At 30.3% G+C, this 19,622-nt stretch overlaps 2 protein-coding genes across 5 annotated transcripts; one reads left to right on the top strand and one right to left on the bottom strand.

Moving 5' to 3' along the window:
• The first annotated feature begins 2,376 nt into the window (after window positions 1-2,376).
• On the top strand, window positions 2,377-5,889 carry LOC108761150 (acyl-CoA-binding protein homolog). Of its 2 annotated transcripts, none has more exons than XM_018507533.1 (3): window positions 2,377-2,471; window positions 4,354-4,468; window positions 5,690-5,887. In XM_018507533.1, the coding sequence occupies exons 1-3, from the start codon at window positions 2,457-2,459 to the stop codon at window positions 5,821-5,823; spliced, it is 264 nt and encodes an 87-aa protein (XP_018363035.1). In that variant the 5' UTR covers window positions 2,377-2,456; the 3' UTR covers window positions 5,824-5,887. The 2 variants fall into 2 exon arrangements, with proteins under 2 accessions (XP_018363035.1, XP_018363036.1); XM_018507534.1 differs by lacking the exon at window positions 2,377-2,471 and adding an exon at window positions 3,501-3,563 and having other exon boundaries at window positions 5,690-5,889.
• Window positions 5,890-7,730: 1,841 nt separating this feature from the next.
• On the bottom strand, window positions 7,731-19,177 carry LOC108761131 (cationic amino acid transporter 2). 3 transcript variants are annotated; one of them, XM_018507493.1, is made up of 13 exons: window positions 19,024-19,177; window positions 18,838-18,957; window positions 18,083-18,261; window positions 14,052-14,295; window positions 12,484-12,768; window positions 12,167-12,271; window positions 10,056-10,434; window positions 9,675-9,814; window positions 9,468-9,570; window positions 9,125-9,273; window positions 8,883-9,049; window positions 7,917-8,025; window positions 7,731-7,834 (listed from the first exon to the last, which is right to left on the bottom strand). In XM_018507493.1, the coding sequence occupies exons 1-13, from the start codon at window positions 19,079-19,081 to the stop codon at window positions 7,731-7,733; spliced, it is 2,142 nt and encodes a 713-aa protein (XP_018362995.1). In that variant the 5' UTR covers window positions 19,082-19,177. The 3 variants fall into 3 exon arrangements, with proteins under 3 accessions (XP_018362995.1, XP_018362994.1, XP_018362993.1); XM_018507492.1 differs by lacking the exons at window positions 18,083-18,261; window positions 18,838-18,957; window positions 19,024-19,177 and adding an exon at window positions 16,934-17,219; XM_018507491.1 differs by lacking the exons at window positions 18,083-18,261; window positions 18,838-18,957; window positions 19,024-19,177 and adding an exon at window positions 14,638-14,988.
• Window positions 19,178-19,622: the final 445 nt, after the last annotated feature.

Here is a 19,622-nt window from a genome sequence, read left to right as displayed (position 1 = left end):
AAATTTTGACAGTAATTGTAAGTAATTTAAAGCAAGTATCATCTTGGTTCTAAAATTTATTTTAAGTTCATGATATAAAGAACAATATTCGAGTGAAAGTAACTCGCAGATTTCAAGATAAACTCAAGAAGAAAGAAACATTTTAAATTATTTATAATTATACTTTTACTCTAACCGCAGAATTATTGTACAAAAGCGTAAACATTCATATCAAAAATTTCTCTTTCAAATATACTTCCTATAATAAAATTTTACTTTCTATTAAATGTTTGCAGTATGTCAGTTTTACAACTCAATGCATCACTGCAGTGACGGATGTGCGATTGATGAGAAACAAGCAAATTGCATATAGCGTGTCCAATATCGTTCAGCAGTGTTTCCGCATTCTTTCTTCAGGGATTTCTCCGTTTCGTTCTCGTGCTTGCCCGTTTTCGTAATCAAACTTTCTGCTGACTCCCACATATGTAATGAGATTCTTTTGTGCGTTATGCGTTCGTCGCATTTTCGCAACATTTTACAGCAAAAATTTTAAAATTAATTATTCATTTAAGTTAATTATAATTACCCATACATCACAGAATTTGCAGCAATATCGCTGCAAAATCTCTGCAATATTGCTGCAATGTTAAACTTATGCTGTAGAGGAATCAATTAAATAGATGTTGCGATGTGAGTTGTAATGCATTAAAAGACAACTTTAGATACATAGCGTTTAATCATTAATGTTACATATATATCTCAACGGTAATAAAATATTATACCCGCTTTACTGTCACTTCTCCGAAATATTGTTTGCATAATAATATTAATTTCATTTTATATTAATAAATTACGACACAAATCATATAATTTTAAGATATAATTATTGAAAAGCGATTACGAGTAAAAATACTTCAATTACGATATTCTGAATGTCGTTTATTTGCAAGCATACGTAAATTGCGTAATGTTTTTGAGTTTGTTTTTAAGAGTCTATTTAAGAAGTTATTTAAAGTATTGTGTAGTGCAAATTTTATTACGATATTACTTTTTGCGTCGCATAAAGTAATATTGTAATATTGTAAGTAATATTGTAATATTGTATGTATACATATAGAGGCGTTCATATGTATATCTGTGCGTGTAAGGTTATAAACCGTGCGTCAGAGGTAGACAGGAATTCCGACATTCTTGCACAGGTGAGTCTGCGGTGCTGATGTGGCACATTGGCCCCGTTCGTTCTCCTCCGAACAACGCGTGTAAGGACCAGTGAAATTACGATTTCAGAGAAGACTCCTCTTGCAAAGTGGAGCATGATAAAATATGATACGTTCGATCGAGTTATCTGTTACCAAGAAGAAAACAAGGACAAAAACAGACAGTGAATAATATTGCGTGCCACTTTTACAAAGTTCATCAGTATTATGTTACGTGACTACCTCTTCGGCTAGAGTTTATTTTTCAAATAAATCTTGAAATTAAATACACGTTGTATACACGTGTACACAAGTATCTATTATTTAGAGATTTAGATGAACACTTGAGATGTGCATGCCTATCCTTTTTTTTATTATCCTATATTATTTAATGTTTGATATATATATATATATATATATCTTTGGTCTCGAGTTTATGGTACACACAATCATTATCTCGTTCGCGTAGATTTGTAGATTACCTATAGTTAGTTTGTTCACATTGTTGTCACGCTATGACTAATTTGACAACACATCGAGGAACGAATTAATTGCAATTGCGCGACCATCTCCACTTCAATTAGACGATCAAATTATGATATGTGAGACGAGTACTGTTGATGTAATGTTGGAAGGCAATGAGATATATGTGCAATCATTGCACATGTATTTAATTGCAATTTTTGTGAATATAAATGTATCCTCACATTTCTTAGCAATTATTAATTTTTGCATATAATGCTTATTTATCTTGTTAAATCAAATTTTTTGCAATATTCATCTGTATCACGCATAATTGTTTAAATCTGAAATAACTCAAATTATTAGACAAATTGTTAACTTTTTTTACGTCTCGATTATAACCTACCTACAGACTTTGAGCCGCAATTAAACATACACTACAAATCCATGTGTGTAAAAAGTGACTATAATATATATGTGTGATTTATATATGTTGATTTTCCGTGTAAAAACAAAAAATATTATGCTGCATACAAAAATTTACACATTTTATATAATATGATATAATGTTATTTTCATATAAAAAATTAATCATATGCATATATTACAGTCAGTCTTTTTATACACTTCGATTTTTAGCGTATGTAATCGTTCGTAATAACCATAGTACTGTATAATCAGTACAAGATCGAAAACTGCGCTCCCCACCTCGCTAGAGTAATAAACTCGCCAGCGCGGACAATCGGGAAGCGTAGAATCGTGATTACTAGCTACAGTCAGTAGACAGTTAGCTTGCACACGAAGCAGATTCACATCCCGATGTCGGTCGATCAGGTAATGCTTTATTTTCACGCAAAAAGTATAGATGAATTAAAAGGAATTAGTCGGCGATCGTTTTCCCTTTGTAAAATTAAATTCCACAAAATTAAATAATTCAAGAAATTAGAAATGTTTGACGATTATATATAAAGCATAATGAGATTATTAAAATCTATAAATCAAATTATCTAATTGTGTGAGAAAAACAATCAAAAAAAGGGATAGATTATAGTACAGAAAAGTCAGAAATTATTATCTCAATTCCTGATTTCGAAGATTGAGATTCATAAATTCCCAAAATGAGAATTTTCATGTTGTTTAATTCCTTTTAATTTATGCGTTTCTTTATACAAATTTTCTTAATTAACACGTAGAATGTCTGTGTTCAGTATTGTTCGTTTCAAAATATTTGTATGTCGGGAGGTCACGAAAACATTTATAGACGAATGTCGTCTATGACGATTGCCTATAACGGGGTTTTCTACGGTTGATCTTAGAACCAGTTTATACATTGCATTACACTTAAAAACACGAAATATCCCAGACTTCATCTATCAAATCATCTCTATTTATTTGTCCTTTTTAAGTCAAAAATCAAATTACATGAAATTTATTTCTGAATTAAAACAGATCGAACAAAGCTCGATTGAGAAATTTATTTTTCGATTAAAACACTGAAATTCAACTGATTCAACTATTATATTAAGTCATAAATGTGATCGAATAAATAAAGAGAATAAACTTTCTTGGGAAATTTGATCTTAGAAATGCATTTTATTCTTCATTTAATCCAGTGAATTATAATATAATTTGAGAATTAGTTATCGAGATATCTATGATAATATAAAAAGTTGACAATTTGTTCAAATAAAATCCTACTTAATTTTCATTTAAGGACATTAATTTAAATAGCTATCTATTATTATAAGCTATCTCGAAAAAAGAAACAAGTTTATGTCGTTCGACCTTGATTTACATATCGTGATAAATTTGTGAGGTGGGGATTAGCGTTTTTCACTCGTGCAAGCATTCGATCGACGGTCACAAAGTATTTATAATACCTACAGTACAGTCGTGCGATCAACTATAAGGATGTCTCTCGATCAGGTATCGCAGATATCTTTCTTTTATTTTTCATTGTGACAATGTATAAAAAATGCATTATTAATGCTGTATACATAAAGAGAGTAGTTTTCGCATTTTGTATATAAAAAATACATTCTTCGTATTTTTCCGAAGTTTAAAATTAGAGACTGCATCAAAAAGATGTCGACGAATTGATCAAAACGGAAATAAGCCGCGAAAATTGACTTGGCGACACAGCATACTAATTTCGTTGATTACAAGCTGTGACCGTGCACAATATTATCGTATGCATTTCTCCGAAGAGAAATTTGGGACAGTCAGTAGATTATCATTTAATCTGGGTGTATTCAGCTGAAGAAAGTTTGGAAGTTCCGAACTTTCAACAATTTTGAATTTGTTCATTGCGATCTTAAAAATTATATGACTAAATATTACGAATTACTTATATAATTGCTGATATTAACAATTTTAAGTGCATGATTTTTGGCTTGTAAATTTAAATTTAGTTAACAATAAAGATCACTTTTAAAGAGTTTAATGCAGAGTCATCCACGATTCAAAGGTCACTTTCGTAGCCTTTTCTGAGCGTAATCCATATTTATAAGCTAATATACATAATAAGCTGTAGAGATACATAGTGACAAACATGTATCTTTGATGAACACTCTTTTTTAACATTCTCTTATGCAATATTATAGTTATATGTAAATATTAAAATATTATAATAATATATTATTAATGTGTACTAATATTACTAATATATACAAATATTATATTACATAAAAATAATAAAATTGTACTTTTCTTATAGCAATTTGAAGAGGCTGCAGAAGCTGTAAAGGCGCTTACAAAACGTCCTACTGACGAGGAGCTTTTGGAGCTTTATGCTTTATTTAAACAAGCTACAGTTGGCGACAATAACACATGTAAGTTTCTATATTAATGTCATGAAATTACACATATAATGATTAATGATAACATTAAATTTCGCATATTCATATACATTTGACATATACACATATATATATATATATATATATATAATATATACAGGGTGAATCAGAGTAGTTGAATTAATTTTTTACCCTACGAACAAATTATCGATCTCACATCTAACTTTCGACTAATATTAGCGATACAGATTAGATGTCTGGATACATCGTGCGAATTGCTGGACGCAGTGAGGAAAAGCGTATTTTTAATCAATAATAAGATTTTTTTATTCGGACCGACAAGAACTAAACACTAAGTATAAACGTATTCAGGCCTATGATGGTCAAAGCTAGATCTTTTTTGCCTAAATAATTCCCAGTGAATTATCTATATCCTATATATGTACAGGGTGTTGCAAATACATACTAGGCAGTACGATGGGTTGCGCGGCAAACTTTGCATGGCCAAGCGTGGTTTAATAGACAATAACAGTGACTTTACATTATACAATGACAGTGACTATATATTATAAAGTTTATGTTATAAAGTCACTGTCATTGTCTATATAAAACCGCGTCTGCCCATGCAAAGTTTACCACGCAACTCGTCGTACTGCCTAATATGTATCTGCAACACCCTGTACATGCATATATATCTGAATAGCTACAAAAATATGATTTATATGCATGTACATATATAGGATGTAGATAATTCACTGGGAATTATTTAGGCAAAAAAGATCTAGCTTTGACCTATAGGCCTGAATACGCTTATACTTCGTATTTTTAATATCTTGTAACAATTTTCATAACTCAAACGTGTCTATTTTCGCGCTTAAACTAGCAGTTCGCACGATGTTATCCACGCATCCGACTTGTATCGTTAAGTCAATAGTTAGATGTGTAATCGATAATTTTCTCATAGAGTAAAAAACATAATCAACTACTTTGATTCATCTTGTATATATTAATTGTAATTATTTAATTAATTGTATATTTACATTAATTTTATTGTAATTATATTTGCTAAATTATATTTATTTTCTAGTTAAATCACAGAAAACTAATTATTTATATACTTATTCTGTTGCTTTACAATATATGCTATATATAAATAATTTAAATAAAATATATAATATTGTAATAAATTGTTGTATAAAATAAATGATTACTATTATATTATATTAATAATGTATATTATATAATATATTTTAGCCAAACCCGGTATGCTGGATTTGAAAGGGAAAGCCAAATGGGAAGCCTGGAATAAGAAGAAGGGCACTTCGCAAGAAGTAGCGAAGCAAGCCTACATCGATTATGCCAATCAACAGATTGAAAAATATAAATAATTTTATCTACCATCGCTGGTAGTTGCATTCCTGTTGTAGTCATGTGAAAAAATCAAAAGAAATATTTTTACATAATTCCTCAAATATTAACATTTTGTTATTTATTATAAATTAAACGTTTAGAAATTTTTCATTATAATTTTGTTGCGTGAATGTTTGAACCTTTCCTGATACTACGATATGATCAAACAAAAAACCAGATAAAATATGTTGTATCGCATATATGTACATGACAAACAATCCTTATCAATAAGTTACCACGCGATATAACGTCCTCCAATCGCGTAATACAGGGCTTCCTTTAGTCACTTCGGGTCCCCTGCTCTTCAGTTAATGCTATATGTCTAACCAGATTTTCCTCTGCGATTTCATTTGGCTGTCTCTTCCAAATGTTTTATGAGAAAGATGCTTGTCACTCTGGACTTCCATCAATTTTGCAACTCCTAATTCTTTGATAGAAAAAACAATAGCGGTAACAAAGAACGCAGACAACGGATGAGCAAAAATAAAAGCAGTAGAACCTGCCTTGAGTGATCCGAAATTCTTTCAGCAGTAATATCTTAATTTCTTTTATTGGTATAGTCAGGTTATATTTACAGAAATTTCGCAGAATAATCGCCGATTATCGCTATTTGCTTGCTGACTATCGCAATGTTTATCTAGATTAATAGATAATTTTGTGCAACAAGAAAGCGCACGTACGCAGATACACTCGCCTTTTCAACCATTGTGTTTTATTTCCACATACCTTTTTAATATCGGGGTTTTAATATTAAACGCTCATCTTTCAAATTTATTTATTTATTAATACAACATAGAAACGTATAAAATACATATAAATTACAGGAATGAGAGTTTAAAATAGTGAAAAATGTATTGAAAAATGATAAAAGCAAAGTATCACGAAACTCTCGTTAAACAATCTCAAATCTTTGCTTTCTTGTTCATTATATTGTTTGAAATCTATCATTTGTATTCTACAGGATGTTTCCGCATTAAACCGCCAAACATGAAATATAAATTTAGAACCTTAAAACAACTTCATACAAAATTAAGAGATATTTAAACTCATATATTAAGTTTGACGGTTTAACCTAAGAACATTCCGTACAAGTAAAACAAGTAATTTTGTGAGAAATAGACTACAATATAATAAATATAAAATGTTTTTACTTTACTTAAATTATTACATATAATATCTCTACCGTATAAAAATTAAACATCTAATGTGTGATATATATAAACATTTATATATCATATAATATTATTATATTGTATTGTATATTGTATATAATACACACATACACACACACACACAATAGCACACACATCTAAATATTTTTTCCAATTTTTTAAATACTAAATTCATAGAATTTACATGCAATATATTTTGTTCTCATCATTATTAATTTCACATAGAGATGTAATATATGTGAAATGTATGTGAAATATTCCCAATAAGCATACAAATTTGCATTTGCAAAACATTTTTTAAATGTTTATTTAATATGTGTGCTGGTTGGGTTATTTTACATTAATAATACTTGGAAGATTTTAATCCCCTGTGGAAATTAAACAAAGTTTTGTTAGAAACGTAGATCATAGTAAAATACATATGTAGTAACTATATCATAGCAAAAAGTATAATTAGTAATTAAAATAATTAAAATTTTTGCCATATTTTATACATCAATGTGACATTCTCAAATATAAAATAAAGACAAATATACAAAATAGTTTTTTATTTTACAATTGCACCAGACCATAGTGAATACCTTCCAAGTATTATAAATGGAATACTCGTACTCTCTATAATATATTATTTTAAAAATTTATCAAATTATTATCTGATGAGTCATATTAATAAATTAAACTGATCCAGGATATTATTATAGTGTTTCATTTTATTATGTAATATGGGAAAAGTCAACACCTTTGTCATTACTGGTTGACAATTTCTTATGTCGAATATGACTGTGCCACATACCATACAGGAAATATACGCCCAAGCCTGCAATAGAGCATGTTAAAACAATCAAATGTATATTAACGCGTATTTGTAAACATTTATATTCATCTCGTAATACACTTACCAATTGCTATCCATATGGAGAATAATATCCATGTGTCTTTATCCAACGTCATCATAAGATAAATATTAATGAGAATACTGAATCCTGGCAAAAACGGCACAAACGGCACCTGACAAAAAAATGTAAGACCTATTTAATAAATTTTTTTTATTGTTTCCTAACATGCCATTTAATCATTAATTCGCAATGTTATTATTCGTTTTTCCTATTCATCTTTTACCCTACAATATTTTTCACAAAGAAAAATTGAAAATATCAATAATAAAAAATAAAATAAAAATTAAATAACAATTCATTGAGAAATAAAGATCTGAGATGAGATACTTGCAAGGAACATTATCTAATTAATATACCCAAATTTTGATGAAATTTGTACTAGTTAAAACAACCTCAAAATGAAAAGTAACAATGTCAATTTTATTGACAATCATCAATGCTAAGAAACAATATGGTTAAAAAACAACATGGAATGTTAATAGCACTTATCAGATTGCAACCCATATGGCTTCTTGGATACAATCTGTCGCGTTGACAATTGCTGATAAAAGTGGCATTATTTTTTTCATTTTGAGGATATTTTCATAGCAAAGTTTCGTAAAAATCGGTGAGTATCAATTGTATAGTATCCCTTATCAACATTAACGTAATATGCTCAAGGAGATGTTGACAAAATGACCGAATAGGATCATTATTTTATCGACTTACACATGGTTTACAATAATATTGTCACGATTTATAACACATCGATACGTCAATATAGTAGTATTATATGCTACTATATCAATATCACATGTACAAATTTTGAAGCACACTGATGATTTCAGAATCTCCTTGATGTTTGCATGTAAAAAATATTCAATAATAATAGAAATAAATAAAATCTAATATTCTTATATTAATGTCGCAAATTAAGAATTAACAAGATAATACTAACGAAGAAATTGTAACAATAAAAAACATACATACCGAAAACGCGAGTTTCTTGTCGGAGACTGGTTGAAAATAAATAAAACTGAGAGTGATCACGAGTCCAATGACTAAAATTACAAGTAGCACTATGACAGCGACTTTTCCTGCGGCGATCTCTATCGCATACATCGATAATAATATGGCAGTACAGATACAAAGAACAACTGCAAAAAATTTAATAATTTACGTGAAACATGTGAAATGTCGATGTTTATTATTAAAATAATAATAAGACTTACTATAGCAGCATACTAAGGCAGTAACAATCTGCGCTGTGAGTTTCGTAGAATGGTTTAATTTGTTTGCACTTATCAATTGTTTTACGATAAATACGAAAGTCCGTGGATTATGGTCGCCTTTCTTCTCGTATGCTTCGCTTTCCTCATATCTACAAAAAAATAGATTTGTTATCGACAAAAAGGATTTTGTCATCGATATTAATCTATTCAATTTATTTTTAATCTTATTATCAGTTCAATTAAATTTATTTACATATTTTCAACTTCAATTCTTAAAAAAATCAATTTAACTCAATATAATCCTATTTACATAAACAAAATTAAGTTATAAATTCCAATTTACCGTAGAATAAGTACGCAAGATGCAACAATTGAATATGTAAGGAGCGTACAGATACTCATCATTTTAACTAGTGGATCGAGTTCAAATATCGTTGCTAGAATGCCTGTAATATGTCATTAAATGATTATATAATTAATTATGCGATAAAATAGTTGTTTCAAGAAATTATTAGTTAAATAATTGTTTCAGACAATTATTATTACGGACCTGTAAGTAGCCCAGCGGAAAGCGTGCCCATAATAGGAGTTTGGAACCGGGAATTTATGTTGCCCATCCATTTGAAGACCAGTCCATCTGAAGCCATGGCATAAATCACTCGCGGCAGCGGAAACATCGAACCTAACAGACTAAAATAGTTAGTCAATAAACGAAAATATTAATTTATCCTTATTTTAATAAGAGATCCTTTAATAAGACGGATTATAATACAAAACGAAATACGAAAAGATGTTTGTAAATCAAAAACATTTTAAAAGAATTACATCTACAGATCTATCTGAAAGATCTGTATGTGAAAATCATTTACTACTTTATTTTATTAAAAAATATATAAATTTTTTAAATTGATGCAACTGTAAACGATATTACCTAGCGCATAGTCCGCTAATCGCTCCAATCGTCACGAACCATTTGGCCCATTCCCATCCTATAACGTCAAATATATGCGGGAATGGTGCCTCGGGATTTTGTTCGTAGTACGGTACCACGGTAGTAAGCACTACGGAAACACCGAAGTATGCAAGAAAGACGATCGTTAGTGACGCGACAATTGCAATAGGGATGGACCGTTGTGGATTCTTAGCTTCTTCTCCCGTGGTGGCCACGCAATCGAAACCGATGAATCCGTAGAAACATGCAGCCGCGCCTGTTATAATGCCTGATACACCGTAAGGCATAAATCCCCCTTCTCCGTTCTCGCAGTCTGTTTCGGTGCAACTGGGTTCCGTTTTCCAGTTATTAATGTCAGCTATAAATCATTGCAAATTTTATGTTGTATTATATATACATATATAAATATTATAATGTATATTTATGTATAATTATATTGGGTTGGAACAAAAGTTCGTAACGCTACTTCATTTGTATCATGCTTACATGTTTAAAAAAAAATATTTTTTTTAATTTGACAATTATACTATTCGATAGAGCAAAGTTTCAGCTTTAAGAATGTTTTATAAATTGCGGGACGATGATTTTTAACGATGACGAAGTTATGATTAGTTAAAGTAAAAGTGCTCCTTTTATTTAATCCAATAACTCAGTGTAACAAAAAAGCTTAGTAACATTAAAAAAAAAAACGATTATGTAGAAAAAATTTTAAGCTTTCACGTTAGAAAGTTGAAAACAAAGCCTTTTTTTACAGCTGTTTGAGTTTTAAAATTCGTAGCGAACTTTTGTTTCAACCCTATATTATTTCAACTAATAAATAATTCTTTTTTTCTTCGAGTGCCATGTACGCTATCTTAGCACGTAGGCGCCTCTCTCTCATATACCTATGCGTGGACTGTGATTGTACAATCATACAATCGTACAACCCATATATTGTATTTTATAAAAATTGGCAATTACACCACGTGATAGAGCAACGTTTCGTATTTTTAATACCGATACGATAATTTTTAACGGAGTTACAAGTAATAAAGTTAGAATGTTCCTTTTTAATTAATCCACGAGTAACTCAGAAATAAAAAATCGTAGGAACCTGTTAAAAACAATTTTGTAGGGAAAGCTTTAAGCTTTCTGGATAGATAGTTGAAAATTTGCCCAAATTGTTTTTGCACACGCTACTAAGTGAAAAGAAAATTTTTCATTTTTTTTAGTCCATAGTTTTCTACACAGAAAAAATGTTATGGTTGCCACAACCGGAAATAATAATAATTTTCGCCCATTAACACATTTGATTGTGATAACCGTAAGATGGACATATCTTTACAGCCATAACTGTTAAGATATGCCAATCTTACGGTTATCATAATCGTACTACAGTTCTTATATTAAAAAAATGTATTGATGGGCGACTTTTGGTCGTGGCAAACGTAGTCGATTTTTCCGTATATATGTAAATATTACAAAATTCATATAAATTAAAAAAATATAATAATCATTTAAAAGTAGAGATTTGAAGCTTAAATTCCTTCTTCAGGTGCCATACGCTATCTCAGCGCGTAGGCACCTCCCTCTCATATTTTTGCGCGCACACTGATTGTACATAACATAAATGGAGACCTACAGTTTAAACGCCGATTCCGAACGGCAATTTTTGGTAGGGAGGTTTCCTGGGCAAGTATACTACTCGGTGGTTTGCCATTGCCTTCCGAGAGGAGCTACGAGTGTATGAAAATTTTTCGGTTCTGCCGGGGATCGAACCCAGGATCTCTAGTATATCAGACCAGTGCGCTGTCTGTTACACCACACTCGTGCTCAAAAATAATTCTTTAAATTCAAAAATAATATTATTAATAATATATCAATAATAATATTATTAATAATATATCAATAATAATATTATTAATAATATCATTAATAATATTATTAACATAAATTATTAATATAAATATCACAGTTTGCAATAAAAAAGTTACAAAGTACATTATTAAAAGAAATTATAACATTTGGAACAGCTTACAAATAATTAGCAAACTGACTATTAACTCGACGTAAGAAGACACGGAATAGAGTCGAATTGAAAGAGTATTTACCTTTCAAGGAACCAGCAATTATGACAAAAAGTACAACAGACAGGTTCACCAGAGTGAATATATTATTCACCATCGAAGATTCCTTGGCTCCGAAAGCAAGAGCGACTGAAAATGAAATTATATACTGCTTTCAATATTTTTATGACTATCAAGAAATTGTGTAACAAATTAACAAATCGATATTACAAAATTGGAGTGTTTTATGTTACGAGAAAAGATATTATATGTGTTTTTTTATATAATTCTATCAGAATCATTTTGTTTACTTACAACATACGAGATTTGATTAGATTGATTGAAAAAAAATGTCTTATCACCTGAGAAAATTAGAGTAACGCCAAGCGCAAAAAAATCCGGATATGACGATAAACTATCGACATTGATAGGCATCACCGATCCAAAGAAGTTTTTCATGCTGTCATTGAAGAGTACATCGACGTAAGTGCTGAGAGCACGTACCACACTAGCCGAGCCAATCACATACTCCAAAATCAAGGTCCAACCCATAAGAAATGCTACAAACTCGCCTATTGTCACGTAGCTGTAAATATACGCGGATCCTGCGCGAGGTACTCGTGCGCCGAATTCGGCGTAACAGAGACCTAAAAAGATATTATAAAAATTTAGAAATGTCACTGTGAAAACATGCGCCTTCGCATGATATATAAAAATATATATTAAAATAAAATCATCAAAAAATAAATAGCTTTTGAGATATTTTTCTGTATTTATTTTAGTATATTTATGTTTTAAAATATAAAAACTTATAACAACAGAAAATCCTTACAAAAGTTTAAAACATAATTCAATAACAAAGTTAAAGCGTCAAAAACGTAGATCTAAAATATATAGTCAAGATTTAAAACGTGTCATTTTAATCATATGCTTAAACTATATAGCAAATAATAACCGATCCCTATAAAAATTTACACATATATATATGAATTCAGAAACTGATATGATTATTTAAAATATAAAATATTAAATATATCAACACACACACATAACCTAGAAAATTTATTAGTAAGCACAAAAAATTTATCATATCTGTCATAAAATCGAAGACAAAATTAACAAAATATTTTTAAAGAAATTTTTTATAATAAATACAGTCTGTTTGTAGTTTTTATCAATTATTAATATAACGCGAATCGGTAAATTTAACTTTAATAGACATTATTTTAATAAAAATAACGAAAAGGTACACAGATATCACTTAAATAAACAGATATATTTATAATGTTTACATGCTGCCTATTAATCATCCTCAGTCAGCTCGGTTATCATTATAAATCATTATTTATCAAGTGCACAATACAGCTAACTGTAAACATTATCTTAAGGTTATCCGAATCTCTTTGTATCGATTTCTTTTCCAGGAATCTTTAAACCAGGTAACGAAATTCTCAAATGAAACAAATATATCGCGTCTCGAAGCAGCATCAGCGATTTTGTTATCATAATCTGCATAGTTTGCATATTTATATCGCCGGAATTGAGATCTGCTCATAACAGCGAGATTGTAGATACAGACTGGAAGATACAGACCACATGTCTATTATTTGACTCAATATTTAATGTCTAATTTTTTATGTTTTTTTTATCAAGTCTAATGGCTGTTCTACAATATACTTTTTGTTTTCTGTTTCTTGGTGTTTGTCTCTTGCCTTCTTGATCAAAAAGACAAGAGACAAACAGAGACAAACAGCAAGAAACAGGAAACAAGAAGCACATTGTAGAACAGCCGTAAGAATTAAAATTTTTTAAAGATGTATTCAAAATTATGTTTTAATTGAATCTTTCATAATACGAAAAAGAAATCGATAATGTTTACCGAATGGTTCTCTTATTCAATTGAAAAACAATGATATTTGTAAATGCGTACCTGCGAACATTGATGCTACCGCGGCGATAGCGAATGAAATGACCACAGCAGGTCCAGCATGTTTCTTTGCGACAGATCCTGCCAAAATGTATGCACCTACTCCCAGAGTAGAGCCAATTCCTAAAGCTGTGAGATCAAGAGTTGACAAGACTCTCGCCAAAGTACTTTCTTCAGTGCTGTCTACCACTTTCCTACGACTAAATGCCTTGTATAAGTCACGTAATTTCCACTTCATTTTATATAACTAGAAAAAATATACACACAATTAATAATTTAAATAGACCAAAAAAATATTTGAAATTAATAAAAAATTAATTGGGAATATTATAATTTATTTTTCAGCAAACTCAGGAGATTAAAAAAATATACCAAGTTGAAATTATTCAGTATCGACACAATAATGTTTATCGACTACCTTTTTAATAAAACATAAATTAATTCCGTGAATAAGAATTATTTTCTCATAATTTATTTATATCGTTTTAGATACGTCTTCTCGTTTAGCATTAATGTTTCTATAAATACGACTCGTAAAATTGATGTATACACGTGGCCAGCACAATTTGCAAAATAATAGACGACTTACCACAATGAGTTTTGTCAAAGCGAAATCCATTTTTGCGAGGAAGTACAAGAAAGTTAAAAAACAAATTTTACGAACTGTCCGTTGAACAGTCAGCGCGCGACTAAGAAGACGTAATTAAAATGCCTTTATATAAATCACGCGACAATGTGCGATGTGCCGCTTCTTCTTCGACGCTTCTTCTCATTTAATTGGCCGAATTGTCTCGTCGATTCGTAGAAGGGCATTTCTACAAGTAATCTTCTATCTATATTTATTACGGTTAACCATCAACTCTTCAATGCGAATACGAGCGTCGCCATCTCATCTTTCAGTTGTCTTAAACGTTTCCAAGAAGGAAATTAAAGTTTTTTAATCTCGCGATCCGATATTCACTCGTATATTTAATTTTTGGTCGATATTAAATTTCATCACATTAATTGTTTCATATTATCGCATACTTTTAGAACCTGTCAGATTAATAAAAAAGAAACCAATCGCATGTTACGCGTAATCATGGTGGAAGAAGACAAGTAATAATGCGCATAATTAAAAGGTCTGATCGCGTTGTTTGAACCTCCAAAAATTTTTGAATTTAAAATGAGATAGATATATATTTTGGCGTTGAAAAGAGAGAAAACAAAGATGCTGAGTGCAAAAAATGTACGAGTAACGCGATCAGACCTAATGGTACATTAATAATGTATGACAATAACAGTGCAATTGAATTTTTTAAAATTAAAGTCCGATAGGTTCCAGAAATACGATCGAATGAAGCGATCAATCAATACCGACCAAAAATTAAATATACAAATGAATTGGATCGAGATTAAAAAACTTTTAATTTCCTTTCGACAGAATTTAATCGAAGTATACAACTATTTATTAATCCTGTCATTATATAGTGGAATTAGCTATCACTTTGTTGTCGCGATACGGAATGAGTTGCGAATGTACATTAAAAAAATAATAACAAATAAATTGAAGGAGAAAAACAAATAAACATTATTGTTACATTGAAAAAAAATGATGTTATATCGATAATATTATTTTAATTAAAAAAATAATATTATTTCATATCTTCAATTAATTTATAAAAGTCATATTAATTCAATAACTGTACTAATAACATAAATAAAATTTTATTAAAAAACGTGACACGTATTTGTGTTTTATGCTATTGGTATAACATTATTTTTCAATGTACGTATTCATGATAAATAACCGATTCTTATTCACCAGCGAACATATTATTTTGTTTATCCGTGGTATATATTAGTTGTACATATACATATAGTAGCTCCGTACGTAGCGGTAGCTTCTGGAAGACCATTAGTGGGTTGTCAGTATGTTAATTGTCTGATATAGAAAGCACTATCTATCGTATCTACTGTGTGCGCAATAAACGAGCTTCCATTTTCCCCACCTCTTAACGTGTTTTTGTTATATAATCTTTAAGTTATCATAAATATAAGTATTCGTGCTAAGTATATATGAAAACAGTGATACTTGTTGTAAAACCGTGCAAAATGGATTATGTGCTGGACTAAATACATTATTTTTTGTTTCTAAAGTACCACGCTCGGATGCATCACATGATCGTATGTTTGCACTCATGGTGTACATATACTTCAGGTCAATTTCACAAATTTTTTAATTTTGTACGTCACATTAGTTTATGTATCTATCTCTGAGTTTCGAATTTAGAATTAGGAAGACTTTACTATTATTTAAAAATATATTATTTATACAGCAAAAAATTGCACAACTAAAGACTACAATTAAGAATATTTTATTAAGAAAATAATTAATGTAATATATGAATATACTTTTATCCAAGTTCCTTGTCTAAGTATTTATGTAGAACGATTCAATTATTTCCTAGCTGAATTAAGTATTGAATTAATATTTAGATGTAAATGCTTTTTACAAATGTTATAAAGTTAATTTCGTATGAATTAAGTATATACAAAATTAATCTATAAAATGATTTAAATTAATTTAACTTAATATTTTTATTCATGTAAATCGTGTTACGTGAATAGCAATTTATGCAGGCGGTTTGTACTGTTTCCAAATTCATATATATTTAAACGACATAATTAAATAATAAATTAATAACACGCAAAGATTATATATATAAGACAACGCTATTGTTTGTTTGAATCATGAATGCAAAAAATAGCAACGGACTTTATTGCGAATACACAATATTTGGTACACCCAAAATCTGTCATCATAAACAATTCACGGTTTTTAAGAATTAGCACAATCATTTTTTTTTTATACGCAACACAGTTTTTTAGTAGATAACACTTACAGTAAATATCGACGTATATCTTGGTCGGAGACTACAAAAATTTTATCAGATGTGCGCACGACCGTTTCGGCGCAGTTACTGTGCAATCGTACCTGAGCGATACTGTCAGTTATATTGCATACGATCTTGAAATTGTTTTTACGAATGTAACTATTCTCTTTACTCTCCTTATCGCCGAACAAGATACCGATTAATTATCCTCTACTCACGTGTGATAATACGATCGTAAAGAAGATATGTCGATATCTCCGAGCATTCCCCTCGAGATATTTCTGCAAGCTTGGAAAAAATGGTTTAATGACAAATGCAATTTAAATACATTTAAACTTTTCTATTTTTGCAAATATTCATTTCCATAAAATTGCTATTTTCATTTAAAATTCAATTGCTAGTTGTAAATATAGTTTTAACGTGTAAAATGGACGGATTATGTATAATATGTATATATAACAAAAATATTTAAAAAATATATAAATCATAGTAATATCATACACACATATACACAAGCATACATATATATAAATATAATATTTCATAACAGAGCATTGTTTCAAGCGAACGGATGTACGTTGTATAATACAGTTTTATATACATCACACAAATTTAAATTTGCAATAAAAATTTCTGGAATGTTTAATTGAATGATGATATGTCGAGTAAATATCTTATGTATATACATATCTGTATATATCTTCATATATATATATATTAGTAATCATAAAATTAGTGCATAAGATTACTAATGCAAAAATAATATTCCGAGACATCTTATATGTCGGTATATTTGTAAAATATTTAAGATCAATTTAAAACATAATACATTCATACGTTTACAAAATTGTAAAATTATCTTGCGTATACAATCTTAATATTGCTTGCGTTAATTATTGTATTAAAAAAGGGGTCTGTACGTATTCAGTCTGCAATAATGAGATTGATCAATGGATTTATTAGCTGACTAAAACGTTAGCTAATAATTTCTGCAGAACTTCTGTCATTGAAATCTCGATGCACCCAACAAGGAAATTAAGATTGTTATGACAAATATTCCATTATGTACTTTCCTTTCGTTTTCACCAGACTGAAATAAAAAATAAAGTACTTACATTGTATTGTTTTCAAATTACCAATCAAATACTTTATACTTACAATAACATAGTAGTTACACCTATCGCCTCCGCAACAAGAAGAACACTTCCAGTCCTGATACCAGATATGAGTACAATCAGGCATATTAGAGCGTTGCAGATTCTCGCAATGTTTTTTAGAGGCACATCTTTTAGAGACGTAAAATTGTTTCTTGGCCCCCTGAGACCAATATGGTGTACCTATAATCAGCAGCCTTTATCAGAGGTCTGTTCTTTCTATAATATATAAATTTCTTGCATCGTTCATCTTTCTTCCTTTTCTCTTCGTTGAAGGAAAAAAAAAGAAAAAATAAACTGTGCAAAAAGTTTTAGCTAAAAAGAACAGACCCAAGAATAATAGGTTTGTTCTTTTCAGTTGAACTTTTTGCACAGTTCATCTCTTTTCTCTTTTAACTTCCATGTAAAAAAAGAGAAAGAATCAAGCGCAAGTTTAGCTTAAAAAATCGACCTCTTATATGTGCACTGCCTCTCTTATCAGTGATGTACCTAATCAAATACAATTCTTTAACTAGGTTATCTTTTTTCAATTAAAATATACTTTCGTAATTGAAAAAAATGCTCAGGCTCTCTCCCATCCAAGAGATATCGATATCAAATTATTTAATCAAGTATGTTCTTATCGTCTTTAATAAAGAACGATTAAATGATAGCAGTTGATTTATAAATTGAAAAACTGATATGTTGAAGGCACACACAACGCCGTACATAACCTCAAAAACATGGGAGGACGCAAGGTGGAGAAATGCTTTCACTTACTGCCCCATTTAATCTCCGTAAGGCAAGTATCGTTTTCCGGTTCACAGGTTTTGATGGTGTTCAGGCATTTTTCTTGATTACCCTCTTGATCCGTGCAAACGTAGCACTCCAGGGCGTGGCCTACAGGCACAAAAATATCGTTCGAAGAAACGAAGGGAGGGCGTTTTTGGGATCTCGATCACTTACCGAGCGACACGCAGGTGATAATGATTAGCGCGAAATGCCACTTCGTAAAATTCGGCATCTCGGAAGAGATAGCGCGGGCACGTCTTATCGCGGGACGACAATCGAGACGCGAGCTACTTTAAACCACTTTAAAGTTTAAACGCAGCTGATGAATCAATGCGCCAGTGACGAATCGTAGAAGGATCACGAAAGGAATTAAGCCTCATCATGAGGCTTCAGCTTCAGGTCTTAAAATTTGAAATGTCGCGCTGATTCTATGGCAGTTTATCAATTATTAAAAAGTAATTAAATGTAATTAATATAGTATTAATAATTTTCGACCCGACAGAATTTGCACCAACTTGGATTGGAAAATGCTTTGCTATTGGTTGAGGTTACACACTCTACCAGTAAGAGAGCACGAAACATCATTAATTCAATCCAGGTTGGTGCAAACTCTGCAAACTCGGTCAGGCTGAAAACGCCATAAGTTTCATTGATATTTTTGTAAATCAACATTTGTAACGTCACGTTAAATTGGAACCAGGTAAATTATTTTGTGCCTTCTCGGGGCGATTGATTGTATTAATCCGTTACTGTAAAAAAGGCGTCGATCATAC

The sequence above is a fragment of the Trachymyrmex cornetzi genome, unplaced genomic scaffold, assembly GCF_001594075.2.
Source record: "Trachymyrmex cornetzi isolate Tcor2-1 unplaced genomic scaffold, Tcor1.1 scaffold24, whole genome shotgun sequence".
In the NCBI taxonomy this organism is placed as follows: domain Eukaryota; kingdom Metazoa; phylum Arthropoda; class Insecta; order Hymenoptera; family Formicidae; genus Trachymyrmex; species Trachymyrmex cornetzi.
This window is presented reverse-complemented; position numbering and strand designations above follow the sequence as displayed.

What these genes read in the sequence shown, in the direction of transcription:
- LOC108761150 (XM_018507534.1), top strand. An exon ending in AGTTGGCGACAATAACACAT is followed by an intron (nt 4,469 to 5,689) that starts GTAAGTTTCTAT and finishes AATATATTTTAG; the next exon opens with CCAAACCCGGTATGCTGGAT.
- LOC108761131 (XM_018507493.1), bottom strand. Translation starts at nt 19,081, where the DNA reads ATGCCGAATTTTACGAAGTGGCATTTCGCGCTAATCATTATCACCTGC. An exon ending in CGTTACTCTAATTTTCTCAG is followed by an intron (nt 12,272 to 12,483) that starts GTGATAAGACAT and finishes TTTCATTTTCAG; the next exon opens with TCGCTCTTGCTTTCGGAGCC. An exon ending in ATTAGCGGACTATGCGCTAG is followed by an intron (nt 9,815 to 10,055) that starts GTAATATCGTTT and finishes TAACTATTTTAG; the next exon opens with TCTGTTAGGTTCGATGTTTC.